At 37.6% G+C, this 16,551-nt stretch overlaps 1 protein-coding gene across 3 annotated transcripts in view; it reads left to right on the forward strand.

The window, feature by feature from the left end:
• Nucleotides 1–16,551, forward strand: part of CDADC1 (cytidine and dCMP deaminase domain containing 1) — a 45,405-nt gene that overhangs the window by 12,689 nt on the left and 16,165 nt on the right. For all 3 annotated transcript variants that reach the window (NM_001132159.1, XM_054528674.2, XM_024257604.3), the window contains 2 exon segments: nt 6,872–7,441; nt 13,601–13,650. In NM_001132159.1, coding sequence (NP_001125631.1) covers nt 6,872–7,441; nt 13,601–13,650 — 620 coding nt within the window.

Consider the following 16,551-nt stretch of genomic DNA (forward strand, 5'->3'; position numbering starts at 1 on the left):
CACACCAGGCTATTCACTAAACCTCTTTGTGCTTATGATTCTGTTTTGCATCCAGGTATATGCCGACCATTCTTTCATTTAAAAAATATGCATCTTGTTGCATAGGCATCATGGCAGATCAAAAAATGAAAAAACTAGTGTGGTTCCTAATCATTACCCTTGAGGTGTTATTTGGGGGCCAAAATAACAATTTAATGTGATGCATTATCTAGTACCAAATCAGTGATACAGGTTGTAACTGATATTTGGTCTCAGAGGAGAAATAGTGATCCCTGCAGATTTCCATATTATGAAATGCTGGGGCTTAAGCTTGATCTTGATGCGTCATAGGTAGAGGAAGAGGAACACATTCCTGGTCAGGGGGAACAGTGCATATGGAGTCATCAAGTTGTAAGAAGCAAAGTTCTAGGGTCAGTATTTGAAATGGAGAATTATTCTTGGAGAATAGTGGCAGATGAATTATAATGATAGTGGAGAACTTTGAAGAACTGTAGAGCCTTTGGACTTTGTCTTATAAAACAGAGTTCCTAGGCCTGTTGTGAGAAAGAGCTATTTTTATTTACATCAAAGCCTTAAGAGTAATGATCAGACCTATGTCAAGGTCAGTGCCTTGAGCTATAAATGGCAGAACTTCTAGAAGAAATGGATCATGTGGCTAGAAACCTCTCGGCCTGCAACAAGTATTTCGAGCAGGTAGGTACCTGTGGTAGTGATTGGATTCTATATTCTCAACTGTAGTTACCAATACATTGAGAAGATAGGTATGAAAGTGGTGGTGGCATTTTTTTCACCTTTTCCCAACTAACCAGGCAGATCGGACATGCATTTTATCACTCATGTTCAACTGACCTACAGTTCCTGTTTGTAGGTAATGTGGAGACATTGAAGATTGTTGAGAAAGATGTAACATGATTGAAATTTTTGTTGTTATTGCTGTTATTGAATTGGAGCAGGGAGAGATTAGAGATTGGGAGCTTGGTTAGTAGACTATTGCATTAGGCAAGGTACAAATAGGGTTCAGATGATGACATTGATACAGAAATGAAAGAATGTGAAAGAACCAAAACATTTGTTGGCTGATCTGTTCTAGATCAAGGGAGAAAAATGAATAAAAGATAGTTGTGCTTTGTGCTGAGCTAACTGTGCTGAAAGCAGTCTTAATAGCCTCGGAGCCACAAATTAGAGGGAAGAATAGGAGAGTGCAGGTAACTCATCACTGCTTGATGTCTTAAGACATTTCATCCTGACAAGAAAGATAATGAAGTATGGAAAGTCAGGAAGGACCTACAATGGAAATGCTTGTATATTGGTGTTGGACAGTATATAAACAAAATTGCTATGTTAGATTAGGCTTATGTATTATATTTAGTTATCTTAGGAAGGGGGCATGGTTGAACCCCATGCTGTAGCTAGATTACTTTAGTTAGAATTGCTATTACCTCAGTTACAAGGCAAAGATTGTTGTAGCACAGTGATTCTCCAAGCGTGGTCTGTGGACTCCTGATGGTCCACGAGGTCAATGTTATTTTCATAATAACACTACCTTCAGGCTGGGCATGGTGGCTCATGCCTGTAGTCCCAACATTTTGTGAGGCTGAGGCAAGTGGATTGCTTGAGCCCGGGAGTTTGAGACCAGCCAGGACAATATGGAGAAACCCCGTATCTACTAAAAATAGAAAAACTAGCTAGGCGTGGTGGTGCACAACTGTAGTCCCAGCTACTCAGGAGGCTGAGGTGGGAGGACCACTGGAGCCTGGGATGCAAAGGTTTCGGTGAGCTGTGATCATGCCTCACCAATGCACTCCAGCCTGGGCCACAGAGTGAGACCCTGTCCCAAAAACCAAAAACAAAAACACTACATTCATACTAATGGTACCAAAACAATGATAGGTAAAACTACTGTTTCTGTATCTTTATTTTTATTTTATTTTTTTTTTGAGACAGAGTCTCACTCTGTCACCCAGGCTGGAGTGCAGTGGCACAATTTCAGCTCATTGCAACCCCCACCTCCCAGGTTCAAGCGATTCCTCTGCCTCAGCCTCCTGAGTAGCTGGGATTACAAGCGTGCACCAGCATGCCCGGCTAATTTTTGTATTTTTAGTAGAGATGAGGCTTCACCATGTTGGTCAGGTGACCAACTTCTGACTCATGATCTGCCCACCTCAGCCTCCCAAAGTGCTGGGATTACAGGCGTGAACCACCGCGCCCGGCCTGTTTCCATATCATTAAGACAGTGGTGCCAAACTGCACTGGTAGTCGTCATACTCTTCACTGCACTCAGAGGGAAAAAAGAAAACCAGTTTTACATAAGAAGGTCCTTGATGAAACAGTAAAAAGTATCAATTTTATTAAATCCCAATTTGAGTCTGCATCTTTTTAATATTCTGTGTGAGGAAACAGGAGGTGGGTATAAAGTGATTTTGCTACAGACCTAAGGTATGAAGATGGCTTTAAGGAAAACCATGTATGTGATTGTTTGAGTTGCAGACTGACTTATCTACTTTTTTAATGGAACATCATGAACTGACAATGGTTAGTTAGACTTGAATATTTGGCAGATATTTTCTTGAAAATATAGTGAACCTGTCACTTTCAGATAAACAACTGACAGTATTTGTTGCCAGTGATAAAATTTGAGCTATCAAGTGAAAATTAGAATTTTGGAAAACTCATATTCTCTATTATGAGCCTGACAGCATCTCACCACTTAGACTCTTTTGATGGGATTGGTGGTGATATTAATGAACGGGATTTTTTTAAATATTATAAAATCAGTAAATCATTGTTTTCCGGATGACCAATGCACAATGCTACAAAATCATGCATGAGTAAAAGCCATTCTAAGTGCAAGACAGACCAACGGACTTTAACGTAACAGTTCAAAAAGTTTGTTGATATGGTTTCAGATTCTACATTGTAACTAACCTTTAAGAAACTATCCCTTGTCAAATTTTTATGTAGTACCAAAGAAGAATATTCACAAGTATCTGAAATGGCTGTTAAAATACTCCTCTTTCAACCACATATCTATATGAGGCTGATAATTTTCGTATACTTCAATGAAAACAACATATTGCAACAGATTGAAAACAGAAGCAAATTTGAGCATCCAGCTGTCTTCTATTAAGCCAAATTTTTTTTTTTTTTTTTTTTTTTTACAAAGCAAGTTACTTTATTAGAATTTTAAACAATATATAGGTGATGGAATCATTCTAACAACACATCTATTCACTGCTTACAATTCCAACCAATTTCAGTTCTCTGATATCTAATGACAAGAGGGAAGACTTGTTAAAGTTCCTTCCACCAGTAAAACCCACAGCTCAAAGTTGTGGAAGTGATTAACTGAGCCATAGGCCTTCATTCACATGTTTACCACATGAAAATACCACACAGTGTTTTCTTATAAGGTCAACCACCTGGGAACTAATTAACATTAGCATTAAGATTTAAATGAACTGTTAGGCACAGGGCTAGATCAGGCATTATAAAACCCTGTGGTTCCCTAGTCAAGTCACACAAATCCCCAAATATTTTAGCTTGTAACAGTTTTGTCCTTCCTCTCTTGAGACAATTATTTGGGTACTTGCTTTTGGAAATAAGGTAATTCACAATGGAAGTTTCCTAACTGTGATGGTGCTTTAGGCAACTTTGGAGAATGAAGATAGAAATTATGCATAATTATATAACATGAAGAGTTTAATTTCTATTACACACTCAATTTCCATGCCCTGATTTCTCTTAGCTCTATAAACACATGTAAATCTTCTGCAGAGCTTTAAAGAGCTCTGAAAGGGAAAACACCTTTCCATATATGGAATTGATAGCATAGTACAGGCCAGGCACAGTGGCCCACACCTGTAGTCCCAACATTGTGAGGCCAGTGGGAGGACCGCCTCAGGCCAGGAGCCCGAGACCAGCCTGGGCAACATAGCGAGACCCCATCTCTACCAAAAAAAAAAAAAAAGTAGCTGGGTGTGGTGGTGCATACCTGCAATCACAGCCAATCTGGAGGCTGAGACAGAAGGATTGGTAGAGTATGGGAGTTAGAAGTTACAGTGAGCTATGATGTCACCACTGCACTCCAGCCTGGGTGACAGACTGGTCTCTATTTAAAAAAAAAAAAAAAAGGTATAGTGATACACTATTAATTCCATGTATGCTAATATGAGATAGCATCCATATAAACTACTATCAAGTCTTTATGTGCCAGCTACTGTAATAAGTCTTTTCAAGTTTAACTCACTGAATTCATAATGAATTATGAGGTAGCTACCATTATTTCCCCCATTTTACAAATAGGGAAACTGAGGCTGGGAGACAATATTTAACTTGCCCAAGGTTCTAAAACCAGTTACTGGCAGAACTGGTATTTGAACCTACTTAGTCTGTTTCTAAAGCCTGTGCTATATAAACTCTTACCCACTATGCTATGCTATTCATTAGTATCCATTTAACAATTACTACTATTGCATTAGCTGCAATTATCACTCCTATAGTACAGGGGAATCTATCAAAGAAACACTCAGCTTTCACTTATCTATTTCTGAAAACATTTTTTATTGAAGTATAAGTGCATTTCACTGATCGATTTTTATAATTGTCAATTTATTTAAGTACTTTGATTATATGATGTAAGAAAAATATTTGAAATGTCTTCTGGAATTAACCAGAACACAATAAATGTGCAAAATTTAGAATAGAATTTACAGAGTTTATAGGCCACTGAAGCCCATCCATGAAACCCTTCATGAAACCCATTCATGAGGCCAAAGGGCAAAACAAACCCTCCCTGAAAATCTGAATTGGGCTTTTAGAATTTAAATTTAAATGTCTATACGAATTCTGCTGCTCAGTTTTGTCCTTCCACTCTTCTTAATTTTCCAGTGATACTGCTGATAACTATTGTTTTTCCTTTTACTATTAATCCAAATATTAAAGATATTTGTAAAAATTTAAAACAATCTCGTTCTTACAAATTTTTGTTTTGGAAAATAGTTTTTTTCATAAAGCTAATGTTATTTATATTAATGTATAACAGATTATTGTTATTTTTAATGAATTAATAAATATTTTAAATTTTGTTTTAATTTTCAAGTACAATAAATATCAGTAGATATATTCCACATAAATAAAAGCTCTTTGGGGTCCTCAATAATTCTTAAGAGTGTTAAGGAATCCTGAGATCAAAAAATTTGAGAAACTCTGCTTTAGCGTTTGCCACTAATACACAAATGTCTGTCTAAAGAGGATTTTTCCCCTCTTGAATCAGGATTACTGGGAGCAGCTAAGATGCCTAGATGAAAGGTTTACCATCACTGCTGGTTAGAACTCGAACAGAGGGAAGGTGAAATGCAACCGGAGGAAACACTCTGATATGAGGTTTGAGGCCTTCAAAATTGCTTTGCAGCATAAGCCACAGTGAGTCAGGAGTACCAGGGAGTGGATAGAATATTCATTTGTTTAACTGAGACTTTTTAGTTCGTATCAGTTATTTTGAAGGGTAGAACACTCTGTGGGCTATCTTTCTATTTGCTTCTGGGTACAATCACAAAAAAAAAGTCTCTCCTAGCTGAAATTACATGCAATACTAGCAAAGGGGTCTCTTTTTTGTAAACTGTTCATTAATTGACGAACATTTGTATACTTAACTATGTATAAGGCATCTCATCGTTCAATTTCAAATACAAATTAAAATATTTTTTCACGTTTGTTATCCTGTTATGTTTTCTCTTTTACAAATTGTCTGTTCGTGTCTTTTTGTCTCTCTTTAGGCCTTATTCTTGTCAATTCATATGTGCTCTAATGAATTGAAATATTTTCTGTATATTAAACATTACTAACCTTTCCTCTGTCACACTGATTGAAAAATGATCTGTTTAGTTTGTTGTTTTGTCTTTAATTTTGTGAGCTTTAAAAAGTTAATATTGCCCTTCAGACACCATCCCAACATCACATAAGAATTTTTTCATGTTATAAATTCTTTGTGGACATTTTTGATAACTGTTTTATTATGAGGAGGACCGTAATTAATTCAACCATTCCCCTATTTTGGTCATTTAGGTTTTTGGGTTTGGGTTTTTTGTTTGTTTAACATCTTTGCTTGCTATTTTAAAGAATGCTGCACTAAATGTGCATGCATGAGATTTCTTCTCTGTATTTAGAATATTTTCCTAGAATGGATTCTCAGAAGAATTCTCAGTCTGCGGACAGGAACATTTTTAATGCATGGAAGAGGTATTTATTCCAGATAGAAAACTCTAGGCAATATTAGTTGTTCCCTGTAACATTTTAAAAAACAGCCATGGCACCATGGAGGACTCTTCGAGTATATAGTTTTAGCGCTGGGCTTTGGGATCACACTTCACAACACCAGTAATTCCACAAATGCATTCCCAGAGGCTCTGTTAGAGGCTGGGTAACTTTTTCTTGAAAAGGCCAGATAATAAATATTTTAGACAGGCCGTGTGGTGTCTGTCACAGCTACTCAACTCTGCCACGCGAAAGCACCCAAAGACTATGTAAGTGAATGGGTGCGTGCGTCTGTGTTTCAATAAAGGTTTATTTATGGATACTGAAATTTGAATTTCCGACAGTTTGATGTGTGACAAAATGTTCTTTTGATTTGTCCGACTATTTTAAAATGTAAAACCCATTCTTAACCTGTGAGCTGTACAAAGACTGACAGTGGACTGGATTTGGCCTGTGGGTGGTAGTTTGCCAACCCTCAGGCTATATAATAGGTGACTTGGTAATAGACATTTATTATATTGAGGGTTCTAGATATACTGCAACGATAGGGTGGATTTTATCATGAAAACCCTAAATTCAACATGTATCTCATAATTACCTTTCATATTTTGTATTTCAGCTGGAGTTAACCGAATTTCATATTGGCCTGCTGATCCAGAAATAAGTTTGCTTACGGAGGCTTCTAGTTCTGAAGATGCAAAGTTAGATGCCAAAGCAGTGGAAAGATTGAAGTCAAACAGTCGGGCCCATGTGTGTGTCTTACTTCAACCTTTGGTGTGTTATATGGTGCAGTTTGTAGAGGAGACCTCTTACAAATGTGACTTTATTCAAAAAATTACAAAAACATTGCCGGATGCTAACACTGACTTTTATTATGAATGTAAACAAGAAAGAATAAAAGAATATGAAATGTTATTTTTGGTTTCAAATGAAGAAATGCATAAGCAAATACTGATGACTATAGGTTTGGAGAACCTGTGTGAAAATCCATACTTTAGCAATCTAAGGCAAAACATGAAAGACCTTATCCTACTTTTGGCCACAGTAGCTTCCAGTGTGCCGAACTTTAAACACTTCGGATTTTACCGTAGCAATCCAGAACAGATTAATGAAATTCACAATCAAAGTTTGCCACAGGAAATTGCAAGGCACTGCATGGTTCAGGCCAGGTTATTGGCATATCGAACTGGTGAGTTACATAGATCGTAAATTGGGGCTGATTGGTTGGGTTGTATTTGTCTCTGAAGTGTTCGTCTCATTTATGGTAGAGTTCATTTACTCATAGTTACCTAAGTTTTGCGGTTCATACAATATAGAGAAGTTAGTGAGACCCTTGAGTAGACAACTCTTTATCCCAGCAGTTTTGGGATTCCTTGTGGCCTTATATTCAGTACCACATTTCTATGTCAGGCCCTCATTATTCTAGGCCCTTCTTTCTGCTTCTTGCTTTTATGATTTCACTGTTCCTTGAGCCCTCCACTGAAGGTAGGACAAGAAGAGAAAGGAGAGGCCCAGTGCAGTGGTTCATGCCTGTAATTGCAACACTTTAGAAGGCTGAGACAGGAGGATCGCTTCAGCTCAGGAGTTCAAGACCAGCGTGGGCAACATAGCAAGACCTCGACTCTAACAAAAAAATACAAAAAAAATTAGCTGGGCATGGTGGTGTGTGGTGGTGCGTGCCTGTAGTCCCGGCTACTTGGGAAGCTGAGCAGGAAGATTGCTTGAGCCCAGTAGTTTGGGGCTGCAGTGAGCTACAATAGCACCACTGTACTCCAGCTCCAGAGACAGAGCAAGACTCTATCTCCAAAAAAAGAAAAAGAAAAAGGAGAAAACCAAAATTATTCATTTTTGTTAACTCTTCAATATTTTGATGTACTGAATATTTAACAAAATTTTTACAAAATCTTTACAATAACATTAATTCAAAATAACTAATAGAATCAAGGTAAAGGAATGGTGATTATCACAGATTCTTCCAGTTGCTGGTATGTCTTCAATCAGCAAGTTGATAAACATTTTTACTGCATTGTATTAAGTCGTATATTTGGAAAAGGAAAATATTACTTGGGATTTTTCTTTGTTATGATAAAAGATGGCATCTGTATTTCCAAACATGGAACAGTATTATCACATCTTACCTGACGTAAGATTTCTCAAAGTAGAATCATGATCACTTTTTAAAATGCATCTTTGAAATAAAGGGGAAAAAACATAGACAGGAGGAGCAGTAGAGTAAGGTTTGTTTGGGGAGTGTACTGTAGTAGGATTTAAAAATTATTCCAAGAAAGAAGAGAAAGTCATCAGAAAAGGTCTCTACAGATGCTGCTGGTCTGCAGTAGTCAACAGAAGGGAAGTTCTCAGCTGGCAGCAAATCAGAATCACCATTGAAACTTTTATAAAAAGTACAGATGCTATACTTTTTACTTTTATAAAAAGTACAAACCCCAACCCAGACCTATTAAACCAAGTCCCTAACCAAAAATGGCCAAGTTCTATGTTTTTAAAAGTTCCACAGGTGTTCTGATGTTCAGCAGAGTTAATAATTGCTCAATTCTTATTAAAGATTTTGATTCTGTAGGCACATTATATGACCCCAAACAATTGCATTGTGTAAAAGTCTGGTTTCATGTAATTATCTTCTACTGTGGGTTATATATTTATTTCTTTGCCAACTCCAGCTTTGTAAAGAATTTTTCTGTAAACCATTCGAAAGGACAGAAAACATAAATGGGAACAGCTGTTGTAGCTATAATTCACTAATTACCCTTCACTAATTAGAATTCAGCAGAACCCTGCCTGTGTTCCAGAGTAAGAGGGAGATGTGAATCTGCTATTGTTTTACTGGATCTTAATACCTCTTGGTTCTCATAGAACACCTCATACCAGCTGTGATTCCAGTGTTTAAAGATGCAGTATGTATACATTTGCATTTATATTCTTTATTAGATACTCTACACTACTGTATAGCTATAAGTATATCCACTATTGTGCAGAATTTTGTACATAAAGCCCTGCTTACGCATTTGATGGTCAATTTAAAAGATTTTTCAAGGTTAATTGTTGGTTATTTTTTTTTTTTTTTTACATGGAACTCAAATCCTGAACAGGGTGCAACTCCTCTGTCACTCACTCCACTGTGCACTCTTCCAGGGAAGAAACCATGTCTTAATCATTTTTTCCTTAGCACTAAACACAATGTGCATTGAATGGATAAAACAAATCTTTTTATCCAAAGATAAAGGGTCCACAATCCCTTATGCAAAACTTTTGGAGCCAAATGTAAAGGAATTCAGAATTTTTCAGATTTTATTTGAGACAGGGTTTTACTCTGTTGCCCAGGCTGAGTGCAGTGGCACTCATGGCTCACTGCAGCCCTCAACCTCTCAGCCTCAAGCAATCCTCCCACATCGGCCTCCTGAGTAGCTTGTACTACAGGCGAATACCACCATGTCCAGCCAATTTTTAATTTTTTGTAGATATGTCTCATTGTGTTGCCCAGGCTGGTCTCGAACTCCTTGGCTTAAGCCTCAGCCTCCCAAAGTGTTGGGATTACAGGCATGAGCCACCATGCCCAATCCAGATTTTATAAAGGTAATATGGTACATATACTGTTATATAGGACTCCCAGTGGCATCTGGGACAGTACCCTGTAATCACATTAATACATACAGAGTGAAAAAAGTAGGAATATTTGCACTAAGATTAATTGAGGGCTATAAATAACTCTATTTGGGTCAGATTTGGCCACAAAATAAGTGCATCAAACTTCAAAACTTGATGTAAGAGATTTCAGACCAGAGACTCTGGACCTGTAATTCTTCCTTGATGATAAATAATAACAATGACAGTTTATGGAACACCTACTATGTGTCAAGCACTGAGCTTGGTGATTTATATATGTATCTCATTTAACATTGAGGGTACTTCAGTAAGGTGGATATCCCTATGATACAGTGTGCTTCCGATTAAGCTTTTAATTTCACATTATTCAGTTTGGTTTGATGACCTCATTTCTCCCTAATTAATAGATGAAGATACCATTTTATTTAAAAATGTACATATGATTAAAATGAATTCCAAAACTTCTAACAACAGAGTTCTAAAATGAATTGAAAGTAGTTGCTTATAACTGCTTTTTGAATGATGAATAAAGAGGATCCATAGAGATGTCATGAAATGTATGTTACTAGCCAGGTGTGGTGGCTCCCGCCTGTAATACCAGCACTGGGAGACTGAGGCAGGAGGACTGCTTGAGGCCAGGAGTTCCAAAAGTATGTCTCTAGAATACCTGAAGGTAGCAAAAAAGTGGAAAAAAATGTGTTTAGACTCTTGGGGAAAAAAGAGCAGGAGGAAGGCATCACATCTTATCTATCTGCTTTAAGTACTGAGTTGTGATCTCTTCGTGTCTTGCTTTCTCATCAGATGAGGTGTTTTCCAAAGCTAAGGATTATGCCTTCCTCCTGGACCACAGTACTGATGATGAGAGTAGGCTGGAGTAATCAAGAAAGTTAACTTTTAAAACAGAACTCTGGTTCTCAGATATGAGTATGCCTGAGAATCAAGGGGGGGCTCAGGAGAAATGCAGATTCCTAAGCCTTGCCTGCCTCTCTCAGAGAGGTTGATTTAGGGGACTTCCATGGAAGCCAGGAGTTGCCTCTTTTTTTTTTTTTTTTTTTAATTTTAAAAACAAGCATCCAGTAATTTTGATGCAAGAGGTCTGTGGAGCACCTTGGACACTGACATGACCACAGGATTGGGAGCTAAAATAACCACACCTGTGTTCTAGAACAAAAAGTTCCCCTCTGATTTTCAGTGATCAAAGAGCCCCAGGAATTTGACTCAGTGATCGTAAATTGACCTTTCCTTCAAAGTTATACAGAGAAAACCCTGTGAATGATCAGATCATACGGAGCAATTTCTGTAAAAATTATAGACATGAAAAGATTTTTGAGAAATTACCTCATCTGTCACCAGCCTTGATGCTGAGTGACATCAAATCTGTTTTATGTGGATGAAAATTTATTCCTATTTTAAAAGACAAGTAGTAAAGAATATTCTCTTGATGTAACCAACCTTAGCTAGGCTGTAGAGCTGCATGCTAATGGAAAAATCACATTTTTTTTTCCTCCTAACAAGGTTTAGTCTGTCCCCAGGCTGAAACAGAAAAAGTGGCTTCTGTGACTAAGAAACATAACATTAAAAATATGCAGTGTTGATGGTAGAAAAGGGGGCTTTTAATATGGAGAATTTTTATTCTGGTTTTTTATTTTTTCATTTTAGATTTATGCATAAATTAAACTTTAAAGATTTTGGTTTTGCAGGCAAATATAATCTTATGTTTATAACTTCTGCCACTTACCTTAGAAATGAGCATAAAGCCGTTGATTTGTATTCTTGCCCACTCATGTTACACTCTAAAGGTCTAGGAAGGAACCCAATTTTGTTTACACCAAAATCCCTTTTCCCTCTACTCTATAGAAGGAAGTCATCCCATGCACTCTGCTGTTCAGCCTCATTCATTTCCTTTGGAGCACAGCACATAAAGTACTGTTTGTTTCCTTGTTGCTGTTCTCCTTCACCATCCAACTGTAAGTCGTATGAGGAAGGGACTACAGTTTCCCTCACCACCGCATCCTCAGTTCTCACAGTACTTGGAACATAAGAGGCATTCAATAAATGGAAATTTTTGTCAAGGATTTCTTTTTCTTTTTTTTTTTTTTTTTTTTTTTGAGATGGAGTTCTGCTCTGTCCCCCAGGCTGGAGTGAAGTGGTATGATCTCGACTCACTGCAACCTCCGCCTCCCAGGTTTAAGCAATTCTTCTGCCTCAGCCTCCCAAGTAGCTGGGATTACAGGCATGCACCACCACACCTGGCTAATTTTTGTATTTTTAGTAGAGACAGGGTTTCACCATGTTGGCCAGGCTGTGTCAAGGAATTCTTTATGTCACGGTGCAAGGTGGAGGAAAGGCCAAGCAGGTTGGATCTGGAGGGCTAAGTTTTAGTCTATTTCTTTGCCTGTTTCTGCATCTAGAAATGGAAATTTTATCTGCTTTACCTTTAGGGTAAAAATGAGATCATGAATAAATGTGTTTAACATAAATTATACAAATGCTTTGTGGTATAATTTTGAAAACCAGGGCTTGCTTGAATTTGAGATGGGAAATTTTATTAGAGTATCATAACTGTTTTAAAGTTAACCTCTTAATAAGACATTCATTCTAGTTTTTAATGCAATTGTGGCACAAATTTTCTTTGTACCTTTACTGGAAAGTAGGTATTTACAAATGTTATCATTGGAGGGATTCACTTTTAGGAAATTGTAGGGTGAAACCACAGTTTCAGTTAATCCTCCCCAAAATGAAAATGCCCTAGGGTAAGTTCACAGATAATTGTTATTTTCTACATGTAAATGTGCCACTTAACTACCTTAGTCCCTTATTAAGATTTTGATAAATACTATGGTTTTCATAATTAGGGTAATTTGTCTTAGAAATTTGAAACTCAACATTGTATAGAAGGAAAAAGTAAATCCTTAATATGTAGAATTTCTATTTTGTTTTTTTATTTTCTGTTTCAGATTAATGGTTTTAAGAAGTACAGCTTTACTTTTGCAAAGGTTTTGGTTCTACAGGGAAATTATAATCTTATGTTTGTTTATAACTTTTGCTGTTTGATTTAGAAATGGGCAAGATGTCATTAACTTGCATTCTTTTTCCCTCAAGGTAAACTGAAGGTCAAAGAAAGGACAACATTTTGTTTAAATCAGAATTCTCTTCATGTGCTTTCTAGCAACAGATAGATAGATAGATCCATAAAGATTTGTTTATGTTTGTATAGAAGTTTGAATTTTTTTCTTAGCAAGAACATTTTCATAAGATATATTTTCCATGATTAGAGTATAAATAATGCTGGGAAAAGACAAATTTGGTTGTTGTGAACAGTTATTACACAAAATCCATTAGTTCTGAAACCTTTATTCAATTTTATCATCTATCAGAAGTAGTCGTTTAGAAACCGGCTTGTTAATGGAGAATCAATGAAGTTGCACTTAGTTCTGGCTACAGCTTTGAGGGACCTGACTGTGGACACTGCCATTTAGTGGCCTTCACATACGTATGTGTGACTGAGTTGGTAGTGACTCTCTCTAGTTATTTGGTACCTAGCTCCCATATTCCATACTTAAAAGTGTTTATTTTAATACTTTTCTGTAATTAGTGAAGATATCAAGGATTGCTGCTACATTTATGAAGTATGTTTCAATACAAGTTTTTATTACTTTTGGAAAAATATATTTCTAAAACTAACATATCATAATTTTTACTGAGTTAAATGCCATATATCTTTCAGAGGATCATAAAACAGGAGTTGGGGCAGTCATTTGGGCAGAAGGGAAATCTGTAAGTATGAAAACAATTCTTTAAATATTTAACCTGGATTTTGTTTAAACATAGTTCAGTCTTCGGTGCATTACAGGTTATTGACCGCTGAGGTGGGCAGATCACGAGGTCAGGAGATTGAGACCATCCTGGCTAACACGATGAAACCCCATCTCTACTAAAAAAAAAAAAATACAAAAATTAGCTGGGCGTGGTGGCGGGCGCCTGTAGTCCCAGCTACTCGGGAGGCTGAGGCAGGAGAATGGTGTGAACCCAGGAGGCCGAGCTTGCTGTGAGCAGAGATCATGCCACTGCACTCCAGCCTGGATGACAGAGCGAGACTCCGTCTCAAAAAAAAAAAAAGATTAATATTTTTGTAATGGTGCATTTATGAAGATCTATAAAGATTTGCTCATCCCTCAACAATTTTCTAGATAGATGCATTCATTCAGCAAACATTTGTTAAACACTCTCTACAGGTTAGGCACTGTGCCACAGTGAATGCTGGGGATTAAAGATCACATTTTATGGCCTCATAGTTTAGTGATGGAGATGTAGAAGTAAAAAATAACTGATATGTAAGTGTAATTATAACTGATATCATGAGAACATAGAGGAGGAACCTTTGCTTGGAAAAATAAGTAAATACTCTTGGTGAATATTATTAATGTTAATAATATTAATATTCTTGAAGAATAAGATAATTTCATCAGACAGAGCAAGTCAATAGGACCAGGAGGATAACATGAATATTCTTGGTGAATATTCTTTTTTTTTTTTTTTTTTTTTGAGACAGAGTCCCCCTCTGTCACCCAGGCTGGAGTGCAGTAGTGCAATCTTGGCTCACTGCAACCTCTGCCTCCTGGGTTCAAGTGATTCTCATGCCTCAGCCTCTTGAATAGCTGGGACTACAGGCATGTACCACCACACCTGGCTAATTTTTGTATTTTTAGTAGAGACGGGATTTTGCCATGTTGACCAGGCTGGTCTTGAACTCCTGGCCTCAAGCTGTCTACCCTCTTCTGCCTCCCAAAGTGCTGGGATCACAGGTGTGAGCCACCATGCCTGCCCTGAATATTCTTAATATTAATATTAATAATGTTAATATTCTTGAAGATTAGGAGGATATCATCAGACAGAGCAAGTTAATGGGACTAGGAGAATAACACACAGAGACTGGGGTGAGAGAGAGAATATGGGAAAATGTATTTGATTTGGCACATAGAGTAAGCAACAAATTGGACTGGACCATGAAGAACTCTATATTCCATGTAAAGATTTTGGACTTTATCCTGGCAGTGACATACTATAGCACAGCACTAACCAGTAGAGAGAAAAGGCAAGCCTCAAACTGAATTTTAAATTTTCTAGGAGCCATATATATATATATATTTTGAGATGGAGTCTCACTCTGTTGCCAGGCTGGAGTGCAGTGGTGCAGTCTCAGCTCACTGCAACCTCTGCCTCCTGGGTTCAAGCAATTCTCCTGTCTCAGCCTCCCCAGTAGCTGAGACTACAGGTGTGTGCCACCACGCCCAGCTAATTTTTGTGTTTTTAGTAGAGATAGGGTTTCACCATGTTGTCCAGAATGGTCTCAATCTCTTGACTTTGTGATCCACCTGCCTTGGCCTTCCAAAGTGCTGGGATTGCAGGTGTGAACCACTGAACCCGGCTGGAGCCATATTTTTAAAAGGAAAACAGATGAATTAAGTTTAAGAAAATATTTAATCATGTAATTGATAAAAAATTATTAATGAAATATTCTACATTTAAAAAATATTAAATCTTCAAAATTCTATGTGTATTTTACACCTGCAGCACCTCTCAATCTAGACTAACCACATGTGGCTAGTGGCGACTGTATTGGACAGTGCAGTCCAAGAATGTTCTAAGTGGGGAAATGATTTGATCAGATTTGCATTATAAATAGAATGAAGTAGGGCTAGACAGGAAATAAGGATATTAATAAAAAGAGATGAGGACTTGGAGTTGTGGGGATGGGTTAGGAGGCTAGAATCAAGAGATATTTAGTAACTATATAGCTGACTGAAAGGTGAGCCTACATTTTGCCTCAGGGACTTCACAGAAAGTAATCTGACAATTTGCTTTGATGTTTCACAAACTCCTCAAGTTCAACTCATCCAGTATCTTCCCTGCTAACCTCCTCCCTCATCAGTGGTCACCATCTCTTCTGTTACTGTACACATACAATCACCTAGCACAATGGATTCCACCTTCAAAATACCTCTTGACTCTACTTACCTCTACCCCAACTGTTAACTCCTACTAGAATACTAGGCTCCTCTGCCAGAAATTCCTTAGCACTCTGTACAACTTGTCTGTGACATTCATCACAGTTAAAGTTATCTGTTCAATTTCTTACCCTCCCCAGACTAGAAGGCTCATGAGGGTAGGGACTGTCTTGTTTACAGTTGTATTCCAGCACCTAGCATAGGTGTAACCGGTGGTTGGAACTCTTCATTTGTGTGTACATGAATGCTCAGCAGACTTTTGGCTTAACATCTGGTTCTTAACGATTTTGTGGAGAATGTCAGTTTCTAGTTATCTCTAGAGTAGGCCGGCAGGCAGCACGGTGAAATGGAAAGACACATGGCTTAGAGTCAAGTAAACTGGGCTTGAATTCTGGCTATGTTACTTACTCATTTTGTGACCCTAGACAATTAATCACTCTTGTCCTCAGTTTCCTTATCTGTAAAACAGTAATATTAATAGTATCACTCTTTAGGTTGTTTCAAGAACTGATCAAATGAAATGATCTATATAAAACTCAGTATGGCTGGGCGCAGTGGCTTATGCCTGTAATCCAGCACTTTGGGAGGCTGGGGTGGGAGGATTGCTTGAGCCCAGGAGTCCAAGACAATCCTGGGCATCATGGTGAGACCCCGTTGCTACAAAAAATGA

Source organism: Pongo abelii, chromosome 14, assembly GCF_028885655.2.
Source record: "Pongo abelii isolate AG06213 chromosome 14, NHGRI_mPonAbe1-v2.0_pri, whole genome shotgun sequence".
Taxonomy (NCBI): Eukaryota; Metazoa; Chordata; class Mammalia; order Primates; family Hominidae; genus Pongo; species Pongo abelii.